Source organism: Anabrus simplex, chromosome 1 (assembly GCF_040414725.1).
Source record: "Anabrus simplex isolate iqAnaSimp1 chromosome 1, ASM4041472v1, whole genome shotgun sequence".
Taxonomy (NCBI): Eukaryota; Metazoa; Arthropoda; class Insecta; order Orthoptera; family Tettigoniidae; genus Anabrus; species Anabrus simplex.
The window spans coordinates 864,046,339-864,069,389 of NC_090265.1; the positions used below are offsets into that span (position 1 = coordinate 864,046,339).

At 37.9% G+C, this 23,051-nt stretch overlaps 1 protein-coding gene across 2 annotated transcripts in view; it reads right to left on the minus strand.

The window, feature by feature from the left end:
- The window catches only part of LOC136857652 (dyslexia-associated protein KIAA0319-like protein), a 221,070-nt gene that overhangs the window by 61,356 nt on the left and 136,663 nt on the right, over positions 1 to 23,051 (minus strand). For both annotated transcript variants that reach the window (XM_067136474.2, XM_068225261.1), the window contains exons 15-17: positions 20,955 to 21,275; positions 16,010 to 16,111; positions 9,934 to 10,107 (exon numbers count right to left, since the gene is read on the minus strand). In XM_067136474.2, the coding sequence (XP_066992575.2) occupies positions 9,934 to 10,107; positions 16,010 to 16,111; positions 20,955 to 21,275 (597 nt within the window). The remainder of the gene's footprint in view (positions 1 to 9,933; positions 10,108 to 16,009; positions 16,112 to 20,954; positions 21,276 to 23,051) is intronic.

Here is a 23,051-nt window from a genome sequence, read left to right on the forward strand (position 1 = left end):
TATGTCAAAGTACTACTATAAGGTCAAAACAGACTGTCAATAAATCATTCTGATGAGATCAGTTGCAGGGATGCAAATACTACAAAGTCAGTAATTGGCTGGAGCCACATTTTACTACATATATATATAATTCAATATTTACTATATACAAATTTGATAAGCCATTTTACAATAATGGAAACATTGAGAAAATAGCTGAACAGATTTCAATAAATAACCCCTCATTTGAAAGCATACAGTCTGAAGGTTTTTAGAAAACTAGAACTTTTTATAGGAGTGTCTTCCTACATAATTTTCTAATTTTCTTCAAGTAGTCCCAAGGTCTCCTGCAAGATGCCATGTGGCAGCTTTGATATTATGAACTTATGGAGTTACCTTCACTATATAATTATATATTTTTTACAATTTGATTTATGCTGCACTGACACAGATAGGTCTTATGGCAATGATGGGATAGGAAAGGGCTATGAGTGAGAAGAAAGCGGCCATGGCCTTAATTAAGGTACAGCCCCAGCATTTGCCTGGTGTGAAAATGGGAAATCACCGAAAACCATCTTCAGGGCTGCTGACAGTGGGATTTGAACCCAATATCTCCTCGATGCAAGCTCACAGTAACTGCACGGTCAACTTGCCCGGTACTATATAAAATATACAAAACAATATACTGCCATAACTGCCAGGGAATATCTCTGTATACATGGCTGATCCTACAGAAACTCATCTGAGAGAAAATGAGTCCAGAAAGCTTCAATGGAAGCCATTTGGTTGCAAAGACTGACTGCAGTTTCGGCCGGGTACCTTGGAGCTATGATTTTTCTTTTTGCTGCTCAATATACAAAGATTACAATTCTCAGAATTTTCTGAACTGCTAAAACTGATCTCTATTCCTCTCGCATAAATGCAGGTACACATTTGGCACTCAATTTTAATTATTTAATTATCAAGTGGCTGATGAGTCCTCACCAGAAACAGAGGTAGAGAATGAGGACACCTGCACCACAGGCCTATTCAATTCCTATCAGTCAACTTCCGAAAGAGCTCCTCCTGTGGATCAGTGGTAAAGTGTCAGCCTATGAATCCCATGACTGCGGGTTCAAATCCAGCAGATGTAATTGGATTTTTTAAGGGTAGAGGAGAGTCCATTGGACATGCCATGTTGTATGATGTTGGTATGTAAAAGATCTCTGGTGACATATTTGGTGTTTTCTCAACAAAATCAATAAAAATTCACCCAGAGATCACTCAACAAAAATCTGGTGGAGTCAAAATTGAGGCACAGGCAGCTTAAATGGCATCATATAAAAACTGCCTGTACATGGTGGCTGAGATGTGATGGTGATAAATTATAATGATGTACTTTTCTGTAAAATAAAAAAAAATGTAAAAAGTAATTTATTGACTATGTGAAGTGTTCTACTATTTCCAATTCCTTGTCTCCAATTTGGATACCTCCTTTTTCTTCTATTCAGTACATTCAGCTGTTGTACCTCCTCATCTTCTCCCAGATCACATCATCATCTGCAAACACCATTACATTCATACTTTCCCTTCTATAATTTTCCCTTGCTGACTTTACGATGTCATCCATCACCATTATGAACAGTAAAGGTGACAACACACTCCCTTGTTTTAGTCTATTGTCATTTCCAAACAATTCAGTTTCTACCCACTGTTATCTTCACACAGCTGTAACAGTTATCATATATTGCTTTTATCAAGGGTTACCAAATTTTGTTTTCCACAAACCAGGACACTGTGAATTATCAAACGCAAGGAAAAATTTTATGAATCACCTTCATTTCATTACCATCAGTTGAAATACTCAATTTTAGATAAATATTAACACCAATAATACCAAAGATTATTACCTAGTATTGGTTTTGGGAAGTTTCCTTCCCATTTTCAACTAGACTACTGACTGATGATGCTCCATTATTTGCGGATAAACAAACTTTGTAACTAAGTCATGTTACTTGGATATTTAAAAATTGATGAAAATTCATTTATTTTTCTTGATGTAGATTTTTTTACCAGATCCTCAATTCCACAGGCATAGTTGGATGTTTAATTAATTTAGTTTCTGGCTTTAAAAGTAGCCCAAAACCTGTCTATCTTGCTGTTTAATGAATTTCTTAATCCAAGATACATCATCAAACAAGTTGTCAATGTTTTTTAAATTTTTATTTATTATTATTATTATTATTTTTTTTTTTTACACTCTGACAATCCCACTTTAGTATTAATTAGTTTTCTGTTTTATCAACTTCAGACCATTTAATTTAAGTTTGGTTTATCCCCAGGAGGATTATTCCACTTCGTGAAAGTTTCCTTCCCACAATACAATATACTCAGTACATCTTGAATAAATTGCAATAATTTCTTCTTTGAAGATATCAGCATTTATACATCCATTTTCTTCGAGTTCTCTAAAAAGAGCTTTAGCTCTTCTGGTATGAAGTCGTTCTCTTTGCTGTACGCTAGGCTTTGCTTTGCCTTTGCAGGCTACTTCTGTTGCAGTGATGTTAGTCTTTCTCCAATGTGAGAATTGCCTGATTAAATAAATGCAGCTGTCCAAAAAAACAGCAAGTACATTTCTGCACATTCATTTTCGAAGAACTTCTAAATTACTGTTGGGCGTTGTTCTTGTGAGCAGAAGTAAGATTTAAGTCCTTGGAACATCTGGATGATCCTTTCTAAGACAGGAAAAAGGGAAAGAAACCTTGTACTGTATTTCCAGGTTGGAAGAGTTTATTCCGCATCCACAAAATCACAAAAAGATTTTAACTCCGCGACAGGCACTGTATATTGAAATACTTGAATTTTTTCACCACAAGAACTTCAACATCTATAGCAAGAACATCCACTGCTGTTCGAAGACAACTGTGCACTATATGTGCAGCACAGTCAATACCCAAACGTTTTCTGTCAAATTAATTATTCAGCTGATGGTACACATTTTTTCCACCTCTCCTTTTCACTCCCCCAAAGTTTGTGTCGCTGTTATCTGCAAAGAAACCTATAACCTTCTGCTCAAGTTCATAATTCTTGATGACAGAAACTAAGAAGTTGCTAATATCTCTAATGTTTCCCTTGGATTTGATGAGAAGGCTAAAAGTTTTACTTTCACTCTTTGTGATGGTAAGAAATATTTCAGTTAAGAATGGTAACCTTTTTATTTCCTGCATATTAGAGGCATCAATGGACGTGGTTACAAAAGTGGCTTCTTTTAAATCTTCTTTGACTTTGTCAACTGATTAACAAACTAAAACTCCACATATCACTGATTCAAATTTTGTACATGCAAAAGTAAATTTTGCATCAAACAGTTGAAAAATGAGTTTTGAACTATAGTCAGCTGATTTGAAGCTGAAATCATGAGAGGCTGTGTGGTAAGCAAAAGTTGCTTTTTTAGCAGCCATTGCAAGTTCCTTGTTCTGAGGGTCCGTGTTCTTGAAATACAAGGTGATATTCGAATTAGATGCTTTTGATACAGCAGATTTGTGCTTCACACTCCACACATGGTCTATGATATCAGATTGACCTCCATGGGCCACAGAAAAAACACTGCCACAGTGTGAACACATAAATCTGTTTTCTTGATTGCAACAGTTTTTTCAAAAACAGATATTCTTTCTGAAGCTTGTCTGTAAACTTATAACTCTGTTTCAGCATTTTGGAAAGAAAGTATAAACACTAGCACAAGAGAAAGACAACATTTACCAAACAGATAAAACCATAGCCAAGAAGTGAGATACTTGTATCATTACATTGATTATGTTTTCCCATAGCTAAACGACATATATGGCATACAGAATCACTGCCTTCTTGATCATTAGTAGTGCACGTGGAACAATAGTTAATCTTACAGATTTTAGCTAGTCAGTGTTAAAGGTGGAAGTGTTATGAAAACAAGTCAACACCACAATACTAATACAAAGAATGAAACAAAGTGAATTATTTTCGAGCAGCAGTTTCTATAAAAACCGGAACAAAACTAAGAACTGGGTGGGATATCGGGACAGTGCTTCCAAAACCGATACTGTCCTGGCTAATCTGGGATGTATAGTAACCCTACTTTTATCATTGTTATTAGTTTCTTGTCAATGCCCCTGTGTGCCAGGTTTTCCCAAACTTGGTCTCTTATCTGAAAACTAGACTGCATATCCATACCGCCAAAGTGGCATTCTTCTATTAATGCAGAAGTAATAACAAACCATCTAGTTTCTACAGCTGGATCGACAAGGGATAAAAAGTTCACCAGAAGGGTTAAAGCTGAGCTCATCCAAGCAAAACGTGATGCACAGCCCCACGCCATCTATTCACAATTGTTCACAATATAAGACATCGAAGAAGGATTAAAATCACTCTGAAATGGCAAAGCTGCAGGTCTAGATGGAGCTATTTAAGAATTGTGGTCCAGCTATGAAACAATGGTTTGCTGAATTTTTCAGTTCAGTACTACAGTCAGGAAAGCTTCCATCAATTTGGAAGGAAGCAAAAATCATTGGTTTGCTAAAACCTTTCAAAGATCCAATGCTTCGGCAAAGTTACTGTCCAAATGCTCTGCTCTGTGTCACACTGAAACTATTGGAAAGGCTGATCCTGAACAGAACAGCGCCAGCAATTGAGTCATTACTTCCAGTTGAGCAAGCATGATTCCATCCAAACTGTAACTGCAGTGATCAAGTTCTATCCCTAACCACATACCTAGAGGTTGGTCTCGAGAAGGAGTTAAAATATGTCTCCGTCTTCTTAGACCTCACAGCTGCTTATGATACAGTTTGAAGAGATGGACTGCTACTTAAACTGATTAAAGTTGTTCCTTGTAAAAATGTTATCACACTAATTGGCAACATGGTTACTTTCAAGTTTACCCACAGCACAAAAGAACCAAATTCCACAAACTGAACAATGGCCTGCCACAAGGATCAGTTCTTTCTCCTACGTTTCTGACCTTCATGATACAGTGTCCCACAAGTTTATATATGTGGACCATATCTGTCTCATAGTAAAACAAGCCACATTCACCAATGCTGAAGAAGTTTTGACCCAGAACCTCAAACTGTTCGATAATTACCTTCAAAGATGGAGTCTTTGGCCTAATCCTCAGAAAACATTGTCATTCACATTTCACTTGAGTAATATGCAAGCAAACCATCAACCAAAGGTTATCAGACACCCGGAACTACAATTTAATGCCACTCCAAAATACTTGGAAATAACATTAGACAGGTCTTTAACATACAGAAGCCATCTTCAAAATACAGCCCTTAAACTAAAAAGCCGTAATAACCTACTCCTACGTCCTGGTCTAGGATGCTGTTGAATGATGCACTCCCTATTCGCGAGAATGTTGGACAACAAAGAATCACATGCCTTAAGTGTCGTCAACCTGCCTTGAAGACTGCTGTGGAGTTAAAAACTAGCTACTGCAACCCCAATGTCAGCTGGTTAACAGAATGGACATCATCTCCACCTTGTGATATAGTCAAAATTGATAATTCTTCCCTAAAACCTGCAGGATTCAATTTACCCCTGCTGGGGTTGTACCTTAATTAAGGCCACGGCTGCTTCCTTTCCACTCCCAGGCCTTTCCTGTCCCATCGTCGCCATAAGACCCATCTGTGTCAGCGCGACGTAAAGCAAATTGTAAAAAAGAAAATTATATCTGCCCCACCGTACCTGGTGTAGTTTAAACCGTTTAAGATGTGGAGTGGAAAGAACTGCTGCTACTCTATACAGTTGGGGATGGTCAACTTCCCCTTTCTGTGACTGTGGAGAAGTCCAGCAAACAATAAAACACATTGTGCTAGATTGTCCACTTCGTGCCTTGCCTGGAAGCGCGGAAGACTTTCATTCAGCAATGCCTGAAGCAGTGCAATGGATACAATATCTAGATCTCCTTCTATAATCCAGTCTGTAGTGATATAAATGTTGACAGTAATGAGAAGTTATTCATATCTTCCGTTGCTGTGTATATATTAGCCAAAATATAGTTAATCTAGATTAGGAAAAGTTTTGTGATGACATTTGTGTGGAGCATACTCTTATATGGATGTGAATCTTGGACAATCCAAGAACACGATAGAAAACAGCTTGAAGCATTTGAGATGTGGGCCTGGAGGCGTATGCTAAAAGTCAGTTGGACTAAAAAAAGAACCAACAAAAGTATCCTGCAAGAAATACAGGAGAAGAAACAGCTGATGATGATAACAATACATAGAAGAACAGCTAAATTCATTGGACAGACAGTGCGTCATAATACCTTTCTAACCAATCTACTAAAAGGAAAGATCTTAGGAAAGAAGGGAAGAGGTTGATCTAGGAAGCAATTCCTTCAAGTATTGAAGCAAAACGTTGGATGTAGTTCCTACTGTGAGATGAAACAACTAGCTGAAGACAGAAGACAATGGTTGAATTGACAAGGCATTGCCTTTAGACATTGATTGAATATCTAATAGTGTTATATATATATATATATCTTTTTTACTTCTAGGTGCAATGTTTCTTGTAACAATTTCCTCATTTTTCTTCATTAGTTACTTTGGTTAGTTATACTAGTATTTAAGTTATTGTTCTTTTGTAATTTCTGAAGGTTGTCATGTGGTATTATATACTAAATAAATAAAAAATCTGGCTTTTCAAAGTCTACTATATTCTTCCCATATTCTCAGCTCTTTTCAATGATCTGTCTCAGAATGAAAATGAGTTCTATTGTTGATCTTCCACTTCTGAACCCAAATTGTTCCTCCTGTAACTGACTTTCCACCTTTTCTTGAATTATTCCTTCCAATATCCTTTCCATTATCTTGGTAACATGGGAGAGTATGGTGATTCCTTGACGGTTAACGCACATCTTTTTACCCCCCTTCTTGAATATTGGTATTACAACCCCTTTTTCCCAAACCTCAGGCACTTTTCTCTCTCTCCACACACTTCAATATTTTATAAGTCCACTGGAGTCCCGCTGGTCCTGCAGCCTTGATCATTTCAATGGCTACTTCATCCATTCCCACAGCTTTTCCCATCTTCATCTTTTTAATCGCCTATTCCACCCGTCATTGTAATGTCTGATTCCTTCTCTGTTACTTCTCCACATGTCTGGCTTCTCATGTTCAGCAGTTTACTGAAATTTTCTTTCCATCTGTTCATTATCTCTTCTGGTTTTGTCAGTATTACTCCTCCTTTATTCTTCTCAAATCCTATGTCCACCGTTTCATTTGTACAGTTTCTTATAACTCAAAAAAAAAAAAAAAAAAAAAAAAAAAAAAAAAAATCCCCCCCCCCCAGTTTAAAATCTTCCTTTACTTCCTGGGAATGTTTCCCAACTTTTCTTCGGCTACTACTTTTTTTCAAACTCTTTTCGCTTCCATGTATCTGGTTCTATTCTCTTCAGTCTTTTGTGTTTTCCATTCTTTCCAAGTTTTCTTCTTTTTCTTTACTTTATCTTTCACTCTATCATTCCGTCATGCTCTCTCTTTCTCGCTTCCTTTCCTGATGTTCTGCCTCATGTTTTTGCTGCACACCTTACAAATGCACTCTTAAAATTATTCCATTCCTGCCCAACATGACTAATATCTCTCCTTGGTATTAGTTTTTGTAATTCTTTCCTGAACTCTTCCTGTACCTCATTTTCCTTCATTCTCCAGACCCTAATCTTTCTTGCTTCTTTTTTTTTTTTTTTTTTTTTTTTTTGTGACCTTGCCTACTTTCAATTTTGCCATCACTGCTCTATGGTCACCAGCAGAGGCTTCCTCAGGCATAGCTGTACCATCGATAAGATCTTTCCGATGCCATTTTTCCACTAATATATACTCAATCAACATTTTCATTCTTCTGTCTCCCCATCCATACCCGGTAATCTTTTGGCTATTTTTCTTCCTAAACAATATGTTTCTCATTATTAGTTGGTTCTTCTGACAGAAGTACATTAACATATCCCTTTCTTGATTCTTTTTGCCATATCCATATGGCCCCAGAATCTCTTCTCTTCCCACTTGTGCATTCATATCTACCATTATAATTACCTCCTTGTCTTCTATGTACTTCTCCACTTCCTTAAGGAATTGTTCTGTATTCTCTTCTTTATTTCCAATTTGTGGAGCATATACTTGGAACAAATCTCATGTTCCTATCTTACACTGTATCCTTTCTATGATCTTCACCTCCTCCACATATTCGAGGACATCATTTCTAATGATCATTCCTACTCCATTCACTGCATCTTGTCCTCCTCTCTGAAAGAGCCTATACCCTTCCTTCAATTTTCTTTCCCCTCTTCATTTTGTTTCACTAAGTCCAAGGATGGCTAAGTCCTTTTCATGAACTCTATCAGTTCTTCGGTTTTGTCTGTCAGGGTTAGGATGTCAAGTGTACCAACTTGGATATATTGCACAATACATACGGCAGTTTATTTCAGTTTCGATTAAGCTACATATTATTTTTTCAATTGGCTTTACGTCGCACTGACACAGATAGGTCTTATGGTGACAATGGGATAGGAACGGGCTAGGAGTAGGAAGGAAGCGGCCGTGGCCTTAAGGTACAGCCCCAGCATTTGCCTGGTGTGAAAATGGGAAACCAAGGGAAACCATCTTCAGGACTGCTGACAGTGGGGGTTCGAATCCACTATCTCCCAAATGCAAACTCACAGCTGTGCGCTCCTAACTGCACGGCCAACTCGCTCAGTGATTAAGCTACTGTATGTAGAATAGTTAAGTTATATTCACCAATACTTATTTGCTTTCACAGTGACACATTACAGCATTACTATATCTTTCTTTCAGTACCAAGAGTACTTCAACGAAGAATTACTTTCAACAACTTTTTGTCAAATGTTTAATGCAAAAAAGGAGAACATTGGCAAAAATTTCCCAAAACCAGGCTGGACATTCTTTGCCCAATAAAAGAGGACATATAGTCAGTCCAAGTACAGGTCAATTCATTTTTCAAAACTTTCTTGACAATGAGTAGGAATAAATATACATACAAGAAATGCTTCATATGGAACTAAAACTGAAGTAGGCAGAAAGTGCAAAGAGGCTAAGGAATAAGGATGAATGGCCGAAAGACTACTATAAAGATACTGAAAAATTGTTTGGCTCAAAAAAAATTTTGGAGACAGGGAAAGTAAGTGTAAGAATGACAAACTCAGATAGGAAACTACATCTAGGGGGGGGGAGATGGCAGGAATACATTGAACTACTGTTATCAAAAGAAAGAAACAGATCAAAGTGTTCTGGAAACAGACTGGCTGCTAATACTGATGATGAGAGAGTCAATTATGGGATAAGAAATTGTAGTGAGGGACCTAACTAGGAACAAGGCACCTAGAATTGATGATATACTCTCAGAATTATTAGCTGCCTTGGGAGAATCCAGCACAGCAAAGCAATGACACTTCTCTCACATATTTTACATACTAATCACAATTGGAAATGTGATCAGACAGTCAGCCTATCTGCCTAATGCTATGGTAAGCACTTCTTATATCCTGTGTGTATTTATTGAATACACTAGAACAAATGAACTCAGCTTATATAATTTAGTATTTCTGTATATTTAGTTAGCTTTTAGTGATAAGCATTTATTAATTGAAACAATACACAGATTAAAATATATTCACATTGTGGACCATAGCATGGAAACAACAGATCTTAAATCAGCCGATTTGGCTTGGCAATGCACTTGGCTGTTTTACTTTCGCATCATATCTGCCATGTTCTATCTTATGAATAGCGAACTATAGGACAGCCTGAACTGCAAACTCCCTATCCTTCAAAACTTCATTCTTTACTTTTCTTCAACATCCTCACTCACTCACTCACTCACACTCTTATTATTGACTATTCGAAAACTTAAAAATCATCCTCACAGAAGATAACCTAAATACTTTACGTGTTTCTATTTTATAACAATAAGACTCAAACTTACATCTTGGGATCATTGCATCATCTTCTCCATCATCTCCGAGTAAGGCATACTTCTGTCTCTTCCTAGGTCGACGTGTGCAAGCTCGTTGACAAAGACACACCACTCCCCAGCCACCTCCCACTAATGTCACCACTCCCACAAACAACACTATTACCACATACAGAATGCTCCAATCTTTGAAAGAAAAGAAACCCTCAATTAATTAAACTTTTTAAAAAAGTATTCAACAATCAAATATGTAAGAAGTCCTGCCATTAACAAGGTTTGCACAGAAAATGAACATGAGGATCCGAAATACACAATTTAATAGTAAAGAAGAAAGATTACATAAAATTACTACTGATACAAAAGAAAAAAGCTCTTCCATTTATGACTCCTATAATCGGCTGAAAGCCAAGACCAAGTAGGTACATAACATTATAATATACAGTATAACATATTAGACCAATTTTATCAGCCCTTGATATTTTGTCTTTCCACATAATTTCATATTCTGGTGCATCCTAGAACAGTATCGTTTGTCATGGTGTCCCAAGAAACCTTTTTGAGACATATAAATGTCCCAAAATTGGGTGAGGAAACAGAAATAATTAAGACAAATACTTTCATGAATTTTGTTTCTATTTAAATGTGTGGACATAATTTTAAAATGCTCATGTTTACAAAATAATCTAACAGTACATTGATTCACTCTCTTTCAATAGCACAAGGGCTTAATAATGCTACTTTTATTTATAATGAATTCTATTATTAGTTAAGATTCTCTTACAAAATCAAACCCTATGGCAGACAGCCTGACAGGCTTTTTACCAAGTGACCAATTCTCAGTATGAGGCCTGCAGATTACGAAGTGACAAAGAGTCAATGTGACAAATATTCTCAGCTGTTATTCCTGGTTTTCTAGACCACAGCTTCTATTCCATACCCTAGACTGCAGGACCGAGAAGATTCCCTTCTAATGTTTGGCCAGCTGAGATTCAGCTACACTTCACTAAAATAAAATTCAACCCCCACCCCATTGAGGTTTGAGAGAACACCCCCTAAGGAAGGATTAAAGCAAGTAATAAGTTACATACACTGGCTTTGTTATAAATGCCGCTGCTTGATAGAGCATAGTGAACTGTACACCTACTCAATTCACTGTTTTAGCACTATACATTGCAAGATTATGTCAGTTCACACCAGCACTTTCCAATGCCCATTTCTCCAGTGCACTGTAACAATATTGCAAGACTTATGTCCAGAGACTCATAAAAGGTCTGTCAGTGTGTAGTTATAGTGGTTCTCAAATAATCTTCAGTGAGAAAATACTAAATATTTTGATTGATGATAAGGATTTAGGTGGCTTTTAAAACCCACCTAATGGAGAGTAAATTTTTATTTTGAGTAATACAATCTCTTCAGAGGCAGCCCTATCTCAGGGAGTGGCACTCCTACCTATGCAAGTCCCAGGGCATAATGACCTGGCAAGCACTAAATAGTATGGGTCCCAGCTTGGGGTAATGAATGAAGACTTCAACAGCATCTAAAGCAGAAAAGATGGGCTTCGGTACACAGAGATGGCATAAGGGGCAACCCATTAGCTATGGCATTTGTTCCCCAGTGGAATGGCTGCAGAAGCTGTCTGTTCTTCATGTAAAGAACCGGTGGCAGAAGTTCTAGAGAGGCAACCCCATTGTAATAATAGCCTACAGTTATAATGGTATAACGAAACCAGCCTCAGAGAAGGTTAGGGTATACCCTAGAGGCAACATGCATTTCTAAAGATGCAGGGGGAATTGTGAAAATTGTGTGACCAGTAACCAGCACCGTGAAGGTGAGGGTTATCAATGTGAAGACTCTGAAGGGGAAAGCTGAAGAGATCATTGATTTTAAGGAGAAAGAAAGAATGATGGGGCTGAATAAAGTGAAGGGGAAAGGAAGAAAAGGAAATGAAGGTGTACACACTATATTGGAGCAGAAGACAAGAGGTGAAGAACTTCATACAGGTATGCACCCCCCCCCAACAGACTGGCACCATGTTGCATCGCATTGCGTTGCATCATGTCATGCAAAAATTTTCAGACGACTCCCACCCCTAAGACATCATGTCAAAATAAAAGTATGCAAATTAAAAGATAAAAAATTACAGGAGTATTTTTAGGAGATCCTGAAACATAACATTCCGGTCACAGAATTGAAAAGTGTGGCAGAGGAACAGATCTGTGACAGAACATGTGCAAGAGTGAAAGAAAAAGACACATCATGGTGGAATGAGAAGATGAAGGAAGTGATGGGAGAAAAGAAGAAAGCATGATAAAAATGAAATATAAACAAAACAGAAGGAAACAAAAGGAGATATCTGGGAAGTAAAAGGTGACATGAAAAGGTGGTAGCTGACAAAAGTAGCGACTCACACAAGAGATGGGAGAGGATAAGCCCTATTAATGGGGATGAAAGATGCTGTATGGACTTACAAGAAGTAGGAGGAAAGAAAGAGAGTATAAACCAAGCTGGTGAAAGAGGAGGGTGGAGAGTTATTAACACATCCAGAAGAGAGACAGAAAAGATGCTGGCAGTACAGGGTATGGACTTAAAAGAAGAGGGTGACATTAACAATGTTAGAAGTGGAACTAGCAGTCAAAAGACTGAAAACAGGAAAAGCAGCAGGGACAGATGAAGTAAGCGTGGAGACGATAACGGCAGTTGGACCTGTTGGTCTACAATGGCTGTTTAGAATGGAACCAGAAGGGTGAGGTGTGTATTCTACCCGAAGGCAGGTCCGAACCTCCGCAGAGATGTGCCTGAGCCGGAGTTTACGTGCGGTAGAGTGGCCAGTTCCTTTCCGCTCCTCCATTCCCTTACCCTCCACCAACAGCGCGTGGCAACCCATCCAAATCTTGACCACGCCCAATGTTGCTTAACTTTGGAGATCTCACGGGATCCGGTGTTGGGAAAGGGAATAACCACACAAGTTCTTCAGAAGGAGGAATGAGAAAGTATGCAATAACTGTCAAAGAATCACACTTGCAACACAAGCTGTAAATATAATGGAAAGGATAATAGAAAGGAAAAGTGGAAGGACAGACAAGGAACAATTTGACTTTCGAAATGGCAGCTCACCAATGGACCCCATCTTTAGAGTGAGACAGTTGATGGAAAAACATTAGGAGTGATGACATTTCTCGATATAGTTAACATGAGAGTGTATGCGGAGAAAAGATATGGGAAACAATGCTAAGAAAGGGAGTTGGCAAGCAAACAATGGAAATTTCACATGCAACGTATGGCAAATGTTTTAGCTATGTCCAAAACCAAATGGATAGGAGGGAATGGTTTAGGAATGGTACTGGGCTAAGACAGGGATGAGTACTCTCACCAATATTATTTATAATTGAATGAAATTGTGAAGGAGTCAAAGTTAGCATTTGGTGAAAGAGAGATGAAAGAGATGAATGCTATTTTCTGATTATATTGTAATGTGCATAACATATACTAAGGAAGTACAAGAACAACTGGACATACTCTGCAATCATCTATATAACATTTGAAGAACCATACATCATGCCACATTCCAAATTTATTCCTGACTCCTGTGATGGTTATTTCTATCTGGCACACCAGCAAACTCACCAATAACTTAGAAGACAAAACACTGTATAGTTGACATACTTTATCCTTGTGGCAGCCTTTTCATGGGGGAAGTTGTATTAATCAATCATAAATTTGTGAAATACAGTATGAAATTAAGTGTGGAGAAGAACAAGACGATTGTGATAACAAAAGGTGACAAGAGTAGGAAAAGGGAAAGGAGTTGAGAACCTTGAAATAGTGGACAGCTTAAAATTTATAAGAAGCAAACTAATGGAAAATGTAAGGCTGGATACAGAGAATAACAAAAGGATGCAATAAGCATATGCATTCTACCATAATGTACAGAATCTAGTTTAGAAGAAAGAGGTACCAAGGAAGTGTAAGGCAATGATGTACAAGATGTACCATACACCCATTGTGACATATGCAGTGGAAACCAGGGCACTGACAAGGAGAGGGGGAAGTAAAATTCCCTAAGAAGTGTGATATGAAAGGTAAGAAAAGACAGAGTGAGAAATGAAAATGCTTGGAAGGAAATTGGAGTAGAATCATTGAATGATAGAACTAAGAAGAATAGACTAAGATGGCTTGGACATTTAAGGAGTACAGAAGAGGAAAGGATACAAAAACGCATGATGGAGTCTCAGTTTGAGGAAGAGACATCTATTTCTATCATTTTCACCCATATAGTCATCAGTGAAATCCACCCATAGCAAGATGGACAGACTTGAAGACCGGTATAAGAACGAACCCAGAATGGAACAGAATTACAAAAGAAGAACGATGAAAGGTGATAGGGAGGTGGAAAGGAACTGTAATTCCCTCAAACTGGCAGCATTAGATATGAGAAAATAATATGATGATGGGCAATACAAATTTAGTGAATTTCCCAGAGCATATACCTGATTCAATACAGAACTACAAACATGAAATTTTGTCTTAAATAGCTGATTGATAGTCCAAAATATCTCCCGAATCCCATTTTGCCTCTTGGTACTACTTCAAAACACAATTAATGCAAAGTTTCTATACTTCTATGTGACAAGGAAGTCATACAAACTTATTAGGATTGGATAAAATATGGCACCGAGTCAACTGAAAATAAATGACCTGCATTTGCAAAGCTCTTCTACTCTCCAATCCCTCTTTTTTTTTTTTGCTGGTGCCAGGATGAACATTTTATTTAGGTACACAGTCTTTGACTGGAAAGTATTTCTGTGAGATTTACATTTTTCTTGAAGTTTTCTCTTCTTAACCTACCACTTAAATTACATACATTCATTCATTCAGCTGAATATTGTGCACCAGTGTGGTTAAACAATCCTTGCATGAATAAGGCCGACACTCAACTGAACTGCTCCATGCATTATATCATTGGAACTATCAAGAACACCCCTGTTCAGTGGCTTGTACCATAATTTTATTTAATATTCATCAATGCAGGTGTTATAATGTGTTTTAAATTTTTTTAATTGTTTGTGACTGCCTAATTTGACTCTATGGCTGATGATGGCACGATATAAGTGCCGAAACTAGTACCTTATGTAAACGACATGTGATCGATTCACACTAATAAATGTCATTGTATTGAATAGGTGGACCCTTAATAATTTCAATTTATTGTAAGTATCTTATTGGCAATAATTTTGACCTAAACAAGCAATGGTCATGTGACTGGGAAACATTCTCATCTCTAGAGCTTCATGATGTGCCTTGCATCACTGAATGTGTCCCTGGATTTGATCTACCTCAAGGAGTCTGATCAACTCTAAACTGCATACAGACAAAGCACTTTGTTGGGACTTACTGTATAAGTGGAAAAGGAATTCCTCATATACAGTGTGAATGTGAGACTAATAGACAAACTGCATGATACCACTCAAGAGTCTGTCCTGGATGCCTACACAAGGGACCCAAAAGACTTTCGCTTGGCAACACCCCAAGCAACTGATTATATCAAAAATTAAAATGGTAATTTTTATGTCTTGAATGTACTGAAAGCCATACCCTTAATTAATAATATTAATTTTATACTTTATTTCTGATGTTCTGTCCTTATGTTGCTCAAGGACAGGGGTGGATACATAGTATGTCTAGCTACTAGGTATACTGTGCAATGTGCAACAGCAGGAATCCTAGCTGATGGGCCTCTTCAGTTTCAGTTCTTCTAGATTTATTTATTCTCTGCCTTGTACAAGGTCATATTTGTTTCCCATATTCACAGAAGTGCAATGGGGAAAGGTCTACAATTACTGAGGGGGAGACGGGGGTCAATCTTGGCAATTACTCTGTCCAGGGCTTCTTGTTTTCTACCACCTGTAGTGATAATTTGTTTTCTTTTAGCTTGTATGATTTCATGTCTATCCTTATCTCTCCTTTCTGTTTCTTCCAATCCCCACTGTCATTGTGTTCATCCTTGTGTATGTTCCTATCCTCCTTACCATTAATGACAACACTCTAGAAATTAATTAGCTAAACTCTTATTATCAGGCTAGGTACTCACCACAGTTGGAGTCTCCATTACCTAAATGCTTGGTAATCAGGTTCTGCATCCAGAATGCCTCACAGAGGCACTGACGTGTCGCTTGTTCACAAACTCCATGGCCTGTTCAGCAATCAGAGACCATCATTACCATTTTTACAATTTAAAAAAAAAAATGTAAAGAAGAAATTATAAAATGGACACACTGAAACAGTAACAATTCAATTAACATGAAATTTCTATAGAGTTGCTCAGATGCGCTATTTGTGTAAGATCAAGGCCCAATATTATAAAACACTTACAAGGAACCCTCAAGAGTATGAGGTCATAGGTGCGATGTCTAGTAAGGGGCATTTGAAACTGCTGTAGTAACTGAGACAGGAAATAATATTTGCTGCTAATGATGCACCATATGTATAGTAAGGCAACAGCAAATGAGTGTCCGGGCGGTATAGAGATCAACCTTCAATGGAATATACGTGTTACACTTCACAAAATGGATTTCATCGACATCCATAAAATGTATTGCAAGCAAATTAATTTGTTTATAATTTGTTGATCCATAAAATGTTCAAAACAAACCTTTGACTTGCACCATGAGCACCGAATGAAAAATGATGCACAACAATGATCACATAAGTTACTGCCAGGCAGATCAAAGGTGAATGCCTTGGGAGTTATAAATCGTTCAGAACGACGAGCTAGGTATCCAATCTTACAGAATGCACAGATAATCATACTGATATAACATGGTGATGAGAACTGATGGAAAGTGATGGCATGCAACCGAGTGTGAACCAGTCGGTCATGCAGTTTATTGTGAAACTGGCTATCCTTTATGGTGTAACTGCAGATATGTGTTAGTATATTATGTATACACAAAGAAAACAGGCATCCAGAGAATGAATTCGTCCCGTAGTTCCAGGTGGTACAAACAGCAATGTCACACACTTTCCAGGAGGGATGATTTTTTCTAACATAGTATGATTCTTATAGGCAGACCAGGATTCAAGCAACATTAAGTTATATTCACCAGCTCTTGGCCAAAAACAGTATTCATACCATAGCTGTAGTTCTGGTAAGTCCATTTTTCCACTCTTGCTTGCTGTAACGTAAAAATTCGCTACTGCCCTTGCTAGGTCCCTGACACATGCACATGATAGAATCGTTGGAGGCAGACAATCTCCAATTTTGTTTTAATTTTTTTTTTTACATGTAATCTCCATCTTCTTGCAGCACAATTAATAACATCCCAGCCAATTTGCCATCCAGACTAACAGTACACACAATTGTATACAATTGCATTAAGGCAATGATGTTCGTTGCTCGTGCTACAATTCTCTTGGTACCACTAACTGCCAGGGTGCCTTTCGTATACATTTCTTCATCAAATCCTGATTAAAAACAAATTCTGCACTAAAAGATGGGATAAGTTTGTTTACTTCACCTACAAATGCTCGAGCAGATTCTGCAGTTTGCTGTGCATAGTCAAGTTGCCGCTTTGTTTAGAATCTTTTTAACAGGTTCACCTTGTCCTCCCTTGAAGTACCACAGTTTTTCTTATGCACCACACAGTCATATTGCTGCGGACTTAAAATTATAAGTTGTGGGTGGTCATTCATGTACATAATTATATCTTGTACCAGCTTGCTGGACAATGATTGTATTTTACTGCGGTTCACTGGAGCCGGGAGCTGTGGCTCTGACATGGATGATGAACTACATGCCTGGACATCTATTTCTATCATTTTCACTCTATTGTCATCAGTGAAATCCACTTGTGCAGTGTTCATATAGTCAAGAGCATACGACACTACATATTCCACTGACTCATCTTGCAAAAATGCTAATATGTCATCTGCCACTTCCTTCTCACTTTGCAAAATGTCTTGCATTCCTTTCTGACGGAATGTCAATGCCTGCAACTGTTGCTGTAGATATAACGCAATGTTTGCTTTGTTTATTGTTGCCATTGCACGAGGTTATATCAATACTACTAGCAGTATAGCACTGTTGTGATATACGTGTCGAATGTGCCCTTTTAACTGCGTCTCATAGCCTCACACTCTGTTCACTTTTGGATATCTACAGTTCCACCTCCTCTTGCCATTAGCAGCCAATACTGTATATGCAGGGTAGACGATAGATGGGGCTTCAAATGCATTCAATACCATTAGCTGTACACGACTTCGCACTTGTGAGGGTTCCTTGTTAGTCCATTTCACTGTATGCTATGTGAATAAAAAGATAGAAGTATAAAAGCCTTCTAAATGAATATTACTCTACCCCATCAAAACAGCACACAATTGCTGTCAATTAAACCTGAGAGCTGAAGTCATTATGTCATTTCAATTTGGAAAACACTTAGCTCTTACTTCCGAAACTGGAGACTACAACCCAGCATGAATAAGACAGAATCTGCTTGCTTCCATCTCCACAACAAGTTGGCTAATACAAAACTCCAAGTATGCTTCAATGGCTCAGTGCTAAAGCACAATCCTAATCCAAAGTATCTCGGGGTAACGCTTGACCGAACCCTATCTTATAGAAAGCATCTTGAAAACCTCGGATCTAAGTTGAGATCACGTAATAATATTCTATTTAAATTGTGTGGAACTTCATGGGGTGCTTCAGTGGACACATTATGACGTACTGCGCTTGGCCTCGTGTATTCTGCAGCTGAATACTGCTCTTCAGTATGGCTTAACAGTTGCCACATGAAGAAAGTCGATGTACAACTTAACACCACCATGCGTATCATCTCTGGTACTCTGAAGCCTACTGCAACGCACTGGCTGCCAGTCCTGTCCCACATTGCTCCACCAAGCCTGCGACGTTCAAGAGCCCTTGTTCAAGAATATGATAAGATCATGCCCAATCCAACTCTACCCATCCACAGGGATGCTGCAGATCTCTGGAGACAAAGGCTGAAATCCCGTAAGCCACCAATGAAAACAGCTAAGAATCTAATGGATGCTGGTTTCAATTTAAAAGAGGAATGGAAAGAGCAATGGTTTCGTACAGCTCCGGAGTGGCCAAGCCTCTTTAATCCAAACCACGCCCGAGTTGGTTTCAGTTTGCCAAGAAGAACGTGGTCATCACTAAACAGGTTTCGCATTAATTGTGGAACATCTGCATTCTCCCTTCACCAGTGGGGCTTCAGGGACTCTCCAGCATGTGATTGTGGTGCTTTGGTCCAGACCATGCATCATATAATGGATGAATACTCTCTGCGTGCTTATGGTGGAGACCGGAAAGACTTTGCTGATGTCTCAGTATCCCTAGTGCAGTGGATAAATAATTTAGATATCCATGTGTAATTGTTCCCTACTTAGTACCATGTATTCTTTGCAGGTTTTTCTTTTGTATAATATTGTCTATACTTGTCCATTATGTAAATTCCATATGCTTAATAATAATAATAATAATAATAATAATAATAATAATAATAATAATAATAATAATAATAATAATAATAATAATAATAATAATAATAATAATAATAATTTGGAAAGCAAGAGTAAAAGATGGACCACTTTGATAGAAATCAATCTGTCAATATCTTACATGACTGGTAAGCAACGACAGATAGACGGGCGGATTGATCACCATTACAGTTTACCAACTGAAACTGGAGGCATTACACTGAATTTATTCTGTCCCTTTCCCAATTCTGGATCAACTATGATTTGCACATGTAAGTACTGAAAAGCCTTACCTAAATTTCAAATATAATGGTCAATTAATATTGAATTTTCACGACCGAATTATAATCAAAACAGACTTTCAACCTATTAGGTCGTATTACGTACATTTAGTACGTGTTGAAGAGATGTTACGTACAGAACAAAAATGGCCAACCAGACACCAGTGGAATCCGAACCCACAACTACCGACGTGAAATTGGGAGGTTGTGGGTTCGGATCCCACTGGTGTCTGCTTGGCCATTTTTGTTCTGTACTTAACATCTCTTCAACACGTACTAAATGTACGTAACACGACCTAATAGGTTGAAAGTCGGTTTCGATTATAACGGTCAATTTCTTGACATTGTCAACAATAGCTGTATTCACTTATTATAGTGAAAGACAGACATATGCAGCGGAGACCTGGACACTGACAAAAAGACAGGAGAATAAAATACAGGCCAGTGAATGAAATTTTTAAGAAGTATGATAGGAAAGACAAGGAAGAGTAATAAATGACAACGTGAAAAAAGAAATTGGAGTGGAGTGGAAAAGCTTTATGACAGAATGGAGGAAAATAAACTTACATGGTTTGGACATGTTAAGAGGATGGAAGAAAGAAAAATACTGAAGTGGATGATGGAGATAGGAGGGCACGAGGGAGAACCAGATAAAGGTGGTTGAAAACTATCAAAAAAGGTATAATTAGAAGAAACGTGGATTGGTAAACAGCTAAGGAGTAACAATGGTGGTAGGATAGAGAAAGACAGAAAGGTGCCATAAACATCCCAACTCCGCGGGACCTGGACGAGGGAAATTGACGATGATGATGATGATGATGATGAATATTGAAGAGACTTAAGACATCAGCAGTGATCAAGAAAGGAAAGAATAATGAAAAAGAGCAGATTCTTGTCTTGAATGGCATATATATATATAGTTTTTTTTCTTTTTTTCTTTAAGATGGAAATACACGAAGTCCCACCAAAGTAAAGTAGAATGATGAACAGCAGTTTGAAGAACAGCAGAGTACAAGGATGGAACCTGTGAACCTACTGTATGAAAATGAGAACAGTTTGCCGATATCACAGATTTTGGAATTCAGAGCAACGAAAATATGGTTGATAACAATTTCAATTAAAATTCAGTATTATGGAATTTCAGTTTAAAGGAAATAATAGCTCAGTTCTCATGAGTTCATTACAACATCATTTCATTACAACACCTGGTGAATCACAACTTGCCATTTTGGTACATCTCACATTGCTGAGGTAACCTACCTGAGCAGTTATTTTGACAGACAGCAGTCTGTATATTAGCAACAGATAGCTCAAGGAGTCCTGAATCCTGAGTGAGTTTCTCCTTTAGCCGAGATACTACTGCAGGCCCAGGTAATATATTGTGGCTTGTTTTGTGCTCAACATAAAATATGAAAACAGCTCGTCCTGTGTGATCTTCCACACGAAGATCTCGTACATGAATTATTGCATCATCTCTGAGAAGCAGAGCAAGTTTCATTTCAAGAGAGTCCTGCTGAGCTTTAGTTAACCTCTGACCTTCAACATTCAAGGTTAACTCCACAAGTTCATGTAGATATGGATCTGGAAAGTAAAAGAAAAAAATATTAATTTTTCACCTTACCTTTTTCAAATCATCTCTCTGTTCACATCAGAGTTCTGATATTTCCTTCAAATTTCCCTTAAATTTTGTGAATACAGATACTGAATATACTAGAAGCTACAACACCTAATGGTATAAGTGAAAAACCAAACCTCAGGACCGTGACGTCCCTTGTTCAGGAGGGTTGTAGGGAGGTACATTCAGGGAATCGGTGTGGTCTAGGGAGCAGTGATAAGGGTACAGGAATCTGGAAATCAAGTAGGGATGACATAAAACTGTTTGTGTCGAACTGCAGAAGTAGTGTAAAGAAAGGAATAGAAGTAAGTACAGTAGAAGCCCGCTATAGCGAGTACGGCATATGGCGAGAACTCCGCTGTAACAACAGGTTTCTTTATGTCCCTTAAAAATTCCTGTACTAAACTGTGTATATCCTTCGGTTACAGCGAGAACCCTATCACTGATGCATCCATTATTACGAGTGATTAAGCGTGCGTTATTTCTATTATCAATACATATTTATGGACTCCAGCAACTACAATGAATGCGAATGATCATCTTTGGCATAGTTATTGTGCTATGTGCACTAGTGAGCTCTTTTGCCAACATTAGAACTCGAAGGGAATGTCAGAGTCGATTAGTAATACTCGTTGACTGTTATTCTGTAAACACAATTTGAAAATGAAAGACATGTTCCTGTAATACATGCATAAATAACCTGGCCGACAGTAGTTAGAAATAAAGGCTGAAGTAAACAATTAATTAATTTAATGTTGTGTACTGAAATTAAGTAAGAATGTGATACATCTCAAAATACAGCGGGAGTGGCTCAGACGGTTGAGGCGCTGGCCTTCTGACCTCAACTTGGCAGCTTCGATCCCAGCTTAGTCCGGTGGTATTTGAAAGGTGTTAAAAAATGTCAGCCTCCTGGCAGTAGATTTACTGGCACGTAAAAGAACTCCTGTGGGAATAAATTGTGGTACATCGGCGTCTCCGAAAACTGCAAAAGCAGTTATTGGGACTAAAGTCAATAACATTATTTTTAAAAATACGGCACAGAAAGGAAGGCCGATTTCAGAGGTAAGATTATTCAGTACAATCTCATTTGGACGTTTCTGCAGAGGACAAGGAAAGAGAACGAGTTGAACGAGAAAACATACTATTGAATACACCAATCAGAACTATCCAACAGAGAAAAGCTTTTTTTTTTTCGATGCGAGTACATTTTACGTCTTGGATGTACGGGTACAGTGAAAGAGATTGGCTACTTCTGTTTCTAAAGATGAGAGTATAAAAAAAGGCATGAAAAAGACAAGAGAACAAATACGAAAAGCTTTTTCACTGGGGCATATTAAATAACAGCGGTGTATAAGGTGTATAAAACACCAGACAACAAATTGCAGTGGGGTCCATGAAAGTATGAGCGCATTATTTGCAGATCATACACTTTCTAAAACAAATGTCAGCTGAAGTCGTATATTTTGGACCAGTAGGTTATTAAACATTGTTTTCTGGTCACACTCTTCGACCATGAATTATTTGGAGGTTAAACTTGGCCATGTGCGAGAGGAATAATTTGAGTGTCATATCGAATGTGACAACACTTCGATTGACTCGAGCTGAAACTCGATGGTACGAGTTTCAACATAAGCGCCATTGTTGAAAGATATGGATGCTTGTCCTCTTCCTGGATTTTTATTTTGTCTTCATTAGCAAGCGAATATCACAACCTTTTCAGTATCCATAACTGGGCTACACAA